The sequence below is a fragment of the Medicago truncatula genome, chromosome 2 (assembly GCF_003473485.1).
Source record: "Medicago truncatula cultivar Jemalong A17 chromosome 2, MtrunA17r5.0-ANR, whole genome shotgun sequence".
NCBI classification, from domain to species: domain Eukaryota; kingdom Viridiplantae; phylum Streptophyta; class Magnoliopsida; order Fabales; family Fabaceae; genus Medicago; species Medicago truncatula.
Window position 1 is genome coordinate 38,419,903 of NC_053043.1, and position 13,256 is coordinate 38,433,158.

Consider the following 13,256-nt stretch of genomic DNA (forward strand, 5'->3'; position numbering starts at 1 on the left):
ACCAGCCAATGAAAATGAGCAATTTGTTGGTGGGGTCAAGATAGTTCATAGATACCACTTAAAAATGTGCTTATGTGGCTAATGTGTATTGGTTAGGGTAAATTATCCATCATTCTTCCATAGGTACCCTAGTTGTCACCATCTTTTAAATGATTTTTATTTTTAAGTTTGTTGAGGACGAAGCAGACTAGTTAGTTCTCATACTTATCGTTTTTAATTTGTGTTATATGCATGACATCAAGTTGAACAATGTCATTCTAATGAGGATAAGCACAAACCTTTGTAAGATTCTCTGCTTTACACTTTCTCATTTTGGGTTCACATCAATGTCTATCATCTATCAACTTTTGTTGATGTTTCAAAACAAGAGACATACATCTGTTTGGGTTGTTGGATGCTTTCTCGTATACATGTTAATTTAGTGGTAGCTGCCAGCAAGGTGTTCGGAGCGGTGGGGGTGATGTTTCCGTTAAAGGAGCAGAAGGACCGATAACGTGCATCACCTATTGGAAGGGATGGTGGGGGAGTGTATCATAGGTGAATTTGGATGGAGCTTGGTGGTGATAATGTTCATGGTTCACCAACATGAACCAATTTTATATGGAGCCATTGTTCAAAGCTATAGTTTTTTTTTTTCACAGCTGTGATTCATTCACTTCTTCAAGTACATAAAAATGACATGTAACAAAGGATATGTCACTATGAAAAATTTTGAAGTACAAAAGGTCCAACCAGCTACGACAAACTAACATCATGGATGACATACACAGAATAGTAGCACGATATTGAACCCTTCATACAATAATACATTACAAGCCATCATTAGTATTATGGAAGAGAAGAAAAACCAACATAGAAAACGACCTTCAAAACATCATGTCCATAGTTCAAAACTAAACTAAACGACACTATTTTCTCTTCTCATCATTCTCTTTCTTCTTAAAGTCTATAGCATGGGAAACCAAACTAAATTTTGATGCTACAACAGCTATATTTCCTGTTTCAGCTTCATAAGCTCTTTTAATTATGTTGTCGTACATCGTACGTATGGTACAGTAACATAATTTTGAATTTATTATTATTTTTATTTATAGGGTTCCATTTTTTGTGTGTTGGGGCACAAGACATTAGGCATAGGCATGGCAAGTCACTTTCTGTTTGCTGTGTATTTTCACTTTACAGCGCACGTGTGGCCCACGTGATGCACCATTGCTTGTTGGTTTTAACGGTTGGATTAAACACGCCGACACATTACATTACATATGCTTCATAACTTGAGATATACAAGATTCCACGACATTGAATTGATCTAAAATTTCAACATGGTTAATTATTTTCTCATTTCACTTTCTCGAAATTTTCCCCTTCTTTGTTTATAATAAGTAATAATTAAAAATTTAGATAAGTTGGATCTCGATGACTTATCATAGTCAACAAAATACGGCAATAGGGATGGCAAAATGGGCCTGTCATCTCATTTAAACTCACTCTATCTAAACTCGTTTAAAACGGAACGAATCGAGTCAAATCAGGTGACCAAGTCTAAAATCTCATCTGATCCCGTTTAATGACGGCCAAACGAGTTGGCGGGCTGGCACGCCAAACAAAAAACTTATGTTCAACAAAAACGGTAAGGATCAAAGATACTTACAAAACTAATTATATTATCAACTAACAAATTCTCATATCTAACAGTTAAATTTAAATTTACATCAGTATAAAATACGAGTCAAACATTGGTTGACTTTATGCTTCCTTTGAATTAAACATGGTCACCGAACCTTTAATTTAAAAATTATTATACTCCTGCATTTGGCAAGTCCTTGTTATAGTCCTATTTGTCACATTAACACAAAAAATTCAACCTTGAAAATGGAGCTAAGGTAGGTGAAAAGCATAATACCTTTAGAACAAGTTAATTCTGATCATTGGTCACATAATAAGGACTACTACAATTAAAACTCATATGGCCAAAGACCTTTCTACAGGTCCACAAAGAATGGCAATTAGCTATATAAGGTCCCACCAATGAAGGTAAGTTGCTTTGGAGAGGTGTCTTAAAAATACAGTTCACATACAGACCAGCAAATAGCGGCACATCAAAGACCGACCATCACCACCTTTTGGAGTCTTTCTTTAGGGTAGGTGGTGAGATGAAAGTGCCCTCATTTGAAAGATAACAACTTATTTAATGCTCACAACCCCCACATCATGTCTCCCACAAATTTTATTTTATATATTTTGCTTTTGCACCATCTTTTAGCTAATTAAACAAGATTTTTTTGTCATAACCCTACAATGGAAGAACTTTTTTTTTTTATGGATACAATGAAAGACCTGTAGTCTAAAGTTCATAAAAAATAAATAAAGTCTGATCAATATTTATTTCGATCATAATTCAAACTCGGGTTCTAAGCACATAAATATCTAATACTACTTATTCTGATTTACTTTAGTTTTATTTTTTTGGTAGATATTCAAAACAACAACAATCGGTGAAAACATACACATAAATGAAAGAACCGTTGTTCAAACCTCAATCCCGACAACCAACCTAATAATTTCACTATTTTTGTCATTTGAGTTGGAACGTGTGGACTTACTTTACTTTTTGACCAATAACTATTTTAAATAATTACTTTACTTTTTGACCGATAAGTATTTTTAATATTCAAAGATATAATTAATCCGTTCCCTAAAATCTGCCCAAAAATAAAAATCTTCAACCTTAAGTATATTAAGATAATTTAATTTTGAGATTGTTTATGCTTAGTTTTTACTTGAAAAATATAGTTAAGTATTTACATTATCTGCATTGAAAGGTATTGTTTACCATACAAACATACACAAGTGATTATTCAAAATGTAGCTAGATAAATTTAAAAGTTGAGAAACACAAATATGAAATTAGTAACAATAAGTACGCTTACACACCCAACCCAACACCTTGATATGAAATTTTTAATTACATTTAAGAAATATACAAGGCAACTATTGGTTATTAATTATAAGTATAAAATTTTCTTTTGGTGTGGGATTATAAGTACATGATTTGGTGGTCCACCGCCCAATCCAATTATTATTTATTTTTATATTAAAAAAGGACAGTGTAAAAAGATGTAGTTATGAATTGTATCAACCACTACCACGCCACTCCCCTTCAATATTAAACACAACCAACCTTCATTTAAAAACACATGTACCTTGCTTTTAGATGTCAAACATAACCATAAAAATGCCATCAACTTAAATGCTATAACCAACTATTTCCAATCCCAAGACCCAGTCATAGCTCTTTCAACCTCTGCCCAAAGCACACATGACAATTCCTTCTCAACACTCCATCACTTATTTATTCATTTTTGGAGTATTTCACTATGTGTATGTGTTTGGAATCGCGCTGAATTCGACAAAATCAGCGTGGAACCATGATTTTGTTGAAACTCTAAAGCGTAAGTTTACAAAATCAAGGTGGCTTGGTGTGATTTTGCCATACTCACTCGAAATCCAAACATGCGATGTAAGGTTTCAGTTTCATACAGTAAATAAAAACAGATAAAATTTTAAAAAATAGGAACTGAACTTTTATTGATTAAATGGCCAAGACAGAAAGGGGTAAAGAAAAAGAAAGAAAGAAACAATACCCCCACCCACCACTTAACCTATCTCCCCTCAAAGGCTTCCTTCCATTGTCTAGTGTATATATCATCACATATATACATGTACAGAATTACAGATCCCCCTCTATATAACTAGCACAACACCTTCCACTCCCTTTTGTCTATATCTCTATATTTTTCTATCTTAAAAAGCAATTTAAAATCTCATATGAAATCAATTGTACAGACATAACACATTTTTTTACCTTAAAGAAAGAAACTGGGGATACAAGAAAATTGATCAAGGGAGTTGGGAAGAAACATTGGAACATATATGGAACCATAGAGCAATGAGGAATGAATGAATAAAATAAAAACTCCAAAAGGAACTTGACTACTACCTCTAAGGTTCCAACGGCATTCAATGATGCTAACGAGATTATTGTCTGGTTTTTTTACTATGTCACAGGTATCGGGTGGTGATAGTTTCATGGTGGGATCAAAAGACTGGAAGAACTGTGGGGACTAGTAGAGAGTTTAAGTAGCAGTTTGGGGACCGTGAGAAGGAAAAATGCAGGCAGATGACAAGAGAGAAGTATTACAAGTGATGATGAATTCTAAATGCTGTAATGCCTCACTGAGTGTTCCAACATGTCACGACTAGGGCATATGATTTCCTTCACTCTGCTTCCGTTTTTGTATATCTTGAAAGTTGGTACGACTCTAACATTCTCAGCAGTTGCAACTGTCGGATTTTCTTGAATATCCACCTTTGATCAAAGGAAAAAATGCATACATTAGGCAAGTTCCATTTCAATATCACTCATTTATAGCCAAAAAGAACACGTGCATGTTTGGAATCACTGTGAGTTTGAAGAAATCAGGGTGACACCGTGATTCCGTTGAAACTTTCAAAAGTAAACATTTTTCGAAATCACGGTGACACATGGTCAATCCAAACATGCACGTAGTGAAGTCAAAAACACTACCTTGAGGAAGTTAATAGATGGATACCGACCACATAGTGTATCCAAAAATGGTGATATTTGCTTACATTGTGAGTTAGAAGCAACTTCAAAATGGACAACAGAAACACCTGCAAAATTAAGAAATAATAATATCATGAGAATTGAAAATTAACAACAGACTAAACTGAGTTGCAGAACACTCCACTTTAAACAACATTTTAATTACCTGGTAAAGATATTGCAGATCTAAACTGCTCAAGACCCGATACTTGTTCCACTTCACCACCAAATTTTAAATTATATACTTCTTCTCCACGAGATTTCTTTAGTGCAACTTGTGCATGAAAAAGAGCTTCAGCAACTTCATTGTCATTTGGAAGTTCTTTCCGTAAGACCTCGTAATCTTTTACTGCTTCTTCCCACCTCTCCAGCTGCATTTGGAGAAAAAGAGATGATTATATTTTCAATAAACTTCATCACAAGTCACAACAATACGGTATCATAATTTACCTTGCTGTTTGATGTAGCCCTTCGAAGAAGAGCTTTTGTATAATTTGGCTGGATACGTAGAGCTTGATTAGAGTCTTCGATTGATTTTTCCCATTGACCAAGCTTAAACCAACACGCTGCTCTATTGCAATATAGAACAGAATTAGAAGGGTCTAATCTCAAACCTTCCCCGTATGCCGAACAAGCTTCAGTGAACCGTTCAGATTTAAAAAGATCATTGCCACGAACTCGAGCTCTTGCCACCATCCTTACATTGTTAACCAAAACAGCAACTTCAAGATTTCGGGAATCAATTTGACTCGCCTTCTCAGCAGCTGTGACTGCATTCTGAAACCTGCAATACAAAATATCAGTTTTCACTATCCAATCAAAACCTTTGCCACCTTAGGATTTTCCAATGAAGGATAGTAATACCAAATACTAATAGTGTCTAAACTCACCTTCCCAATGCCATCTCAATTTGAGCTTTGACAAAGTAGGAATATGCTTCCGAAATCATCCCAAAAAATCTTGCTTGAGAAGATGTATTATTACTATTACCACGTGGCTCCGATTTCGGAACATGTAACAAAACTGATTCTGCATCATCAATTTGATGTAGTTTCAAGAGGGCTTCTGCTCTACACATAAAGAGCTGTACATTCAATTTCCAACAAAGTTCAGACATTTCATTTCATATACACATTTACACATATAACATATTCAACTCAAATATATCACCTCATAACAAGTATAAAAACAAGATCATCAAAAATACCTGAGGAGAAGAATCAGCTCCGGCAGCAACAGAAGCATCAAGTTCCCTCAGAACACTTTTCCAATCTCCTACTCTCCTAACATCTGCACATTTATTAATATGCTTTTCCACCATTTTCAACTTCTGCATCTCGGTCGGATCCGGTGTTAATCCCGGATGACAAAGGTGCTTCCTAGCATTCTCAACTTGTCCTAACCTGTAACACCACCATCACTTCTATCATCAAAACCATTCCATAAAAGGATCAACGAATGGAAATCCAATTAATCTAGCACATCATCGTAAACCTTTACAATGTCAATCAACATCACAAACAACAGATTCAGATTTAAATTCCAAGAACACAAAACCTTAAATCAAATCAAGACTAGAGATTTAACAACAAAATTAAACACTAATAACATAATTCAACAAAATGGGCTAGATCCAACCAATGCAAAAACAAACTTAACAAATCAAACAATCCATGATTATTCACCTGATGAAAAGAGAAGCTAAACGATAATGAGCTCTAGAATAATTAGGATCCAACCTAACAGCCTCTTCACATTCCTTAACAGCCTCAGCTAGTCTTCCTAAACCGGTCAGCGCCGCGGCGCGGTTGCTCCGGTAAGAAGCACTCCCCGGCGACATCGAAATTGCACGGTCATAAAGACTCAATGCATCTGAAAAATGACCCTTTTTGTAATGCTCATTCCCAGCTTTCTTCAACTCTTCTGGATCCACACTCTGCACCCCCCTTTTTCCTAAATCACCTCCAATGCCACTTCTCATACTGTTACTCTCCACCTTCCCGGTAACAACTCCAACACCACCACCACGCATTATACTACCATGACCATAGTTCCCAGTTCCAGAACCAAGAACATCACTTCTCGAACTCCGATTCGCCGCCATACCAGTTTTCAAGATCCTCCCGGAAGGACAAATGTTTCCTGTAGGAAGAACATTCAACGGCGGAGAGTTCACCGTTTGACCCGAATGTAACAACCCGGATCCTGAATTGGATCTCGTATGACCCGGTTTCGTTCCTCTCACATTCCCAGTAGATCTATCCGCAGTCGGAGAGTTTTCACTCGAACCAGAAAGTTCACCGGAGTTATTATTATCTTTACTCGGAGCTGAATCGGATCTTTTGGAAACTGGGTTAGACCCGATTCTACCACCACCACCACCGGAGAAAGATCCAGAAGAACCTGAACTACTACTTACCGACGGTCCGCCACGTGTCCTCAATGGTGAAACAGGTGAACCCAGATCGAGTTCACGGAAATCCGGTTTGTTAGCTTCTAAAGTGACAGTTTGACGAAACCGATCGGAAAATTGGTCTAACTCCGGTTCAGGCTTTTCTGGTTCGGGTTTTTCTGGTGAATGTGACATTTTGTTGATTTTCCGAAATGGGTTTTGTAGAAAGATTGAATCTTTTCTCTCTCTGAAGAGAAAAAGAAAACACAAAGAGAGTGTTAGCAATGTGTGTAGTTCGTAGTGAAAAATGGGTTTGTTGAAGAAGAAGAAGAAGAAGAAGACATGAAGAAGAGGAGAGAGAAAGGAAAGGGATGGGGATCTCGTGAGTGGTTTAGAGAGAGAAAGTTTTAGAGTTTTTAGAGAGAGAAAGAAGAAGGAAGAAGAAGAATGGAGAGAAAGAGTGAGCTTTTATTTTCTCTCCTTTCCTTCTTTCTCTTCTTCACCTGCTGCTTCACGAGACAGATTTCACTTCCTTCTATCTTCATGAACTTTTTCTTTTTTTATTTTATTTTATTTATTTCCATTTTTCAATTATCATCATCCTTTTCCTTTTTTAATTTATTTATTTATAATTTAATTTTCATGCACCGTCGGTGTAAAATTATTTAGACGAGATCATCACTTAAGCAAACTTCAACGTTTAATGAATGTTAACAAAGTTGTTAATAGATCGTCCATCTAAAAGATAATCAAACATGAGGAGTTGGACTTATGTTTTTTACGTGGTTAATTGGTTACCTGATTATTTGTAATTAAATGAGTTAACCTTCATCGATCATAGAAAAAAGTTTTATAAATCAACGAATCTTAATTAATAATGTGTACTATGACATGACTTTAGAAATGATTTTTATAAAAGTTAAATGTTTATATTGATCTGATAATTACGAGGAAATGAATACGTAAAAAAAAGTTTACAAAATCTTTTTTTTTTACAATATCAAAATTGTTAAATTGAATGTATTAATTCAATTTTAAACTCGGTACTTAATAGTATTTGTGTATGTGAGTTTGAGATGGTGTTTGTTGTTTCATTTATGAAGATAAAAACTGTATGCGAAAAAAATGATAAAGGTACGTGTGTTAAATGTAAATATATTTTTTTGGAGATGTATTAAATCTAAATAAATATAAATATATTCCTTGATTTATCATGATTTAATATTTAATAATTAGTTTTGTTTTTTCTTGTAATGTCAACATTATTGTCTTCTTTTTTCTGTAGTGTTTTCTATTTTCTATTCTACTACCTCTAAAATAATTTGGTATTTTTATATTGTTTTTTTGTTGAACCAAGTGTCATCCACATTCTCTACTCATCCTTGTGGCCAAAGCCAATTTTCTCATTCCCTGTCATTTCTTCATTTCCTTAGCCACTTGTCCTTCTTCTTAATTACTCTAACAAACTAGATAAAGCTCTTCTCTTTTTTCATTTTCGTTTTTTTTGGTAATAATAATTGGTCTAATTTCTATGCAACGAATTTTATTTCCTTTGCCCCCCACAATTAAAACTCATTTATTGTATTTCACCTTAAAAAGATACTACTCATTAATTTCCTAACTCATGAAAATAATGAAGATTCATTGCTTCTAATTCCTTGTAAATCACAAAATATTTAAATTAGATTTTTAAATCCTTGTACCAACATTAAATGAAAATATTTTTTTTCTTTTTCTTCCTTTTTTTTTGGCAGTACAATTTATTTTCAATTTTGACATTGTGGTGACAAAAAACGGTCCAAATTAAATACCATGCTTTTTTTCTTTGAGGCAATTAAATACCATGCTTGTCAACTAGTTAATGTATATGCGGTGAAAAGGAAAGTCCCACTGTCACACAAGAATCTTTTGACAAAACAATGGTGATTACTACTAATCAATGTATTAATCCATGAGTTCATAAGCAGCAATTAAGGTCTCTAAAATCGCATATAAACGCCAAATTAAGCATTTAATACCTCCGCATGGTTACATTTTATTAAGGTCTTCTAAGAATCCTTTGCTATATTTTTTAAATGGGTTTAACATAAATATAGGGTGATTCTTGTAGAAGAGCTAAACGGATTTCCCACATATTTTTTTTTTTTGAAAAAGTTAAATTAAACTAAATTAGTCCACATTCTCAGATCGCAAGTCAATACCACTAGATCAACCCAAGTGGATTCGATTTCCCATATAGTTAAAATGTGACATTAAACAAATCTTATCATTAATTGGAATTAATTTGTTAGATTTACAACTAACAGGTCAAGCATCTTAAGTAATTTGATAAAATAAAAAAAAGATCTTAAGAAGTCTTAATTTGATCTCAATCTCTTACATATAGAGAAAACTCGACTTTTTTTTTAAAATTTACTTTGTGTCCAACACATTCTTTGATCAAGATTAAATTAACCATGTATAAATGGGAGTAACATATATGGATTTAATCCATAGTAAAAATGTGACATTGAGCAAATCTTAATCACAAATTCAATAATGTCAAACATCTTAAATGCTAACAAAATTAGTAACTTTAACAAAGTAAAGTAAATTGTATAATTATAACTTATAAATGTGTTTGCCTTTTATTTTTAAGACAATTTTTTTTTTTAAGTTCCTTAAACAATGTCTTTATAACTCTTGTTAACTTTTCTAAAAAAAAAAATACCTTTTAACAAGACCCTTTAAATAAATAGTTAAAATTTGATTTCAATATCTTACTTATATACAAAACTCGATTGAAAAAAACATAAAAAAAATTAAAAAAAATTGAGTAATCCAACAACCTTTTATCATTTGGACAGACTATTGAATTAATTATCATTCAAGTGATTTGATCACAACTTAAAACTCTCAACCGCGCTTCAAGAATGTGTTCTATGCAGATAAAAAAAATTAAGGCAGATCAAATATTAATTTTCTTGCACAAACTCAGCACTATTTAAATAGAGATACGTGAATGGGGGTGTACTTATAAAATTGTCATTAAAAATTTGACAAATTTACAATGTGCATGCCTAGGTGTTTGATGTTAAAATTAAAGAACCTCCTACTAATTAAGTAACATGTTGATGTTGCCAATGGCATTGCATTGCCACCAGAGTCCAGAATGAGAGAAAAAAAAAAAAAAGCAGACTCAGTCATCCATCCCCAAACAAACAAGCTCCACACCACGTGGCAAACAAAAACTGGATGTGGGACCCTCACTAGCATCAAAATCAAACCCTAACATTAGTAGCAGAAACCAGCTAAGACCAACCAACAATCCAACTCTCAATCACACTCTCACACCCCTTCACCAAAGCAACAAGGATTCATTGTTCCATTGAGGAGGGTGCACCGAATATATAATGTAGCATTGACAAACAATCCTCCAAAAGAACTTCTTCATCATGATGAAATTTATAAATTCCATTCAATATCACAAAATTCCCTTTTTACCTTTAAGTTTTTTAACTTATATCATACATTCTTACTAAGAGAATTGAGATCACTAGCTAGGGACCACACTCTCAAGATGGAGCTCAACTACATCTCATTTTATGCCAAAATTAAACATATAATCCTATGCTTAAAAAAATGCCACTTTGGCAATTAACTGTCGTTAACTATCGTTGGATGAGTTTTTTAGCAATTTCAACGGCAGTTAACTGCCGCCGCTGAATGAGTTTCTTAGCAATCCCAACAAAAAAAAAAAACAATTATCAAAAGGGTCTTGTATGCCAAAATTTATTTTAAATCTCTCTTATTTTTAAAGATTATTGAGCCAACCCTGCAAACAAACGCATTGCATTTCTCTTTTTCACTTTTTTTTCTCTCTCTTTTATTTTCATCCACTATGATTTATTTATACACAAAAATAAATAAAAACACCAACCATTTTATATATATTTGTCAATTATTTCGTATCTGTATTATTTATTCTAGATATACTTGATTTTCACAATCTCAGTCTTACCATTGTTTGTGTACATCCAATCTAATATTCCAAAAGTCTATAGTTTTTTCACTTTCTCACGCAAACAAGAAGCAACTATAGCCTCACTGAGTCAAAGCTTTTATTGGAATGTCCTAGTCTTATTACCATCATACCCTATACAGTTTTGAGATCTAGGACGAGTAATAGTAATAGTTGTGACATAAATTGACTATCTATAAGTACAAAAAATACTTTAAAAAAATCAAAATATTAATAAAATTCAATTAGAAAAGATGAAATTAAAGAAATTTATAGGATCAAGAAAGACTTTATAGCCATATTTATAGATATATGTATTTTGTTGTTTTATGCTATTATCATCTATGTTGGAGGTTTGTTTGTATATTCATCTTCTTTTTTAACAAATTTGTATTGTATTGAGGTACATCGTTGTCAATTTGAATGAATAAATGTAGTTAAAAAAAGACTACAAGACAATGAAATAAATGGACAAACGAGTAGTGAATTTTTCTTTTTCAATTTTACCGTTTAAATAGTGAGAAAAACTTCAACATCTCTTTAAAATCATCTCCAAAGATGAGTCATTTACCTAATAAGAACGTCATCCTATTAGGGATCCACATTGGAGGAAGAAAAAAATGGTACCTATTTCTTACCATCGCCTATAAAAAGACCATCTATCTCAACTACTAACAAGTTCCACGATTAAAATAGGAAGAAAAAAAAAAATTAAAGTTGGTTTCACTATCTCAAATTCATATGATTTTGCTTTATTCAATTTTTTTTTTTTTTTTAAATGCACACATTAAAGTACGTATTACTGATACCTATTTAAGAACTCTTTTTAATTTACTATCATATGAGTCATTGATTCCTTAATATAAATTCTAATTAAAAAAATATAAATAAATGATGTGTGCATGTGAGATTTATTTAAGAACTTTTTTTTAGTTTACTATCATCTATTGAAGAGGGGTGGTTTTGACTTTTTTTTAAGAGGGGGTGCTTTTGACTTTTTTTTTTTTGTGTAGGTCCTAGAGGTCAATAGGTTTTTTTTTTTTTTCGATAGGCCAAAAGAAAGGTGAGTCTGGAGCATCCCAACTAGGTTGACAACCAACAGAAACCCCATCCTCTACCGCCTTCCAATACGTAATATTATTAAAAAAATGAACTCTCTGAAAACCAAAAAGAAAAGACAGAAATTGAATGTAATTTTCTTCAATTATGATTCTGATTTGATGATTACATGAGTTCTTTAGTTGATTTCCATAAGTTGTTTTGAAAATAAAAATCCATACTTTTAGTTTCGGTAGTACTATATGTTGTGGTTAAACCTGTTATGTTCATGACAATGTGAAACCTGCTATGTTGTTAACCGAATATGAAACCTGTTATGTTCATGCCAATGTGAGAAACCTGTTATGTTGTTAAACCAGTGTGAAACCTGTTATGTTTATGCCAATGTGAAATCCATGCTTTCAGTTTCTTCATGTTATATGTTGTCCCTAATTGTTTGTTAAACCTGTTATGTTCATGCCGCTTCGCCTTTGCTTTGTTGTGGTTCAATTTTGAACAATCAATTTATTTAAACAATAGGTGAAAATTATACTTGAAAGTGCTCTGTGTAACTTGTGTTTGGTTACACTTTAACATACCTCTATTGATGGCGGGATGACGGCCACCCTAAACTTTTTTGTCTGACTTCACCACTGTCCATAACCCTCGTCTATAAAAATGTCACACAATAACATTGAATAGTAAACAGCCATTGATAGTACAAACTCTTGATAGTGCAACTCTTGTATGTAACCGTGACAATTCAACCTCTCATTGTCCACATTCCTGTGGGAACAAAACATTGTCACTACTATTCTCCATGTGATAACTCGCTTAAAAGTCATACATTATAATAATTATTATTTCTACATATCTTGTGGTCGACTATGAAAATTAGTATAAATTTTAAATACCATTTAATAATTTTTTAAATACATCAAATTATATCACCCTTCCAAGTTGTTTATCATGTGCATCACAGGGGTATATGCCCTAGTAGATTATTGGAACTTCAAAAGCATATCATACCTGAAAAATATTTACATGATCAGAGGACCAAATACATATGTTTAGGCATACACATAATGATGCATTTGTCCCCCAAAATGTTTATCTTACCTTACTTTTTATTATTAAAAAAATGTCTCTTTGTATGTGTATCTAAACCTATATATTTAGTCTTATAACTATAGAAGACT

The 13,256-nt window shown here is 33.1% G+C and overlaps 1 protein-coding gene across 2 annotated transcripts; it reads right to left on the minus strand.

Annotated features, from left to right (window-relative positions):
• Positions 1-3,561: 3,561 nt before the first annotated feature.
• Positions 3,562-7,557, minus strand: LOC25487248 (TPR repeat-containing thioredoxin TTL1). 2 transcript variants are annotated; one of them, XM_013609134.3, is made up of 7 exons: positions 6,313-7,557; positions 5,835-6,030; positions 5,518-5,711; positions 5,078-5,411; positions 4,794-4,998; positions 4,654-4,695; positions 3,562-4,369 (listed from the first exon to the last, which is right to left on the minus strand). In XM_013609134.3, exons 1-7 carry the CDS (start codon positions 7,212-7,214, stop codon positions 4,332-4,334), a joined length of 1,911 nt encoding a protein of 636 aa, XP_013464588.1. In that variant the 5' UTR covers positions 7,215-7,557; the 3' UTR covers positions 3,562-4,331. The 2 variants fall into 2 exon arrangements, with proteins under 2 accessions (XP_013464588.1, XP_013464587.1); XM_013609133.3 differs by having other exon boundaries at positions 4,589-4,695; positions 6,313-7,555.
• Positions 7,558-13,256: the final 5,699 nt, after the last annotated feature.

What these genes read in the sequence shown, in the direction of transcription:
- LOC25487248 (XM_013609133.3), bottom strand. Translation starts at nt 7,214, where the DNA reads ATGTCACATTCACCAGAAAAACCCGAACCAGAAAAGCCTGAACCGGAG. An exon ending in GAGCTGATTCTTCTCCTCAG is followed by an intron (nt 5,712 to 5,834) that starts GTATTTTTGATG and finishes TTGAATGTACAG; the next exon opens with CTCTTTATGTGTAGAGCAGA. An exon ending in ATTGAGATGGCATTGGGAAG is followed by an intron (nt 5,412 to 5,517) that starts GTGAGTTTAGAC and finishes TTTGTATTGCAG; the next exon opens with GTTTCAGAATGCAGTCACAG.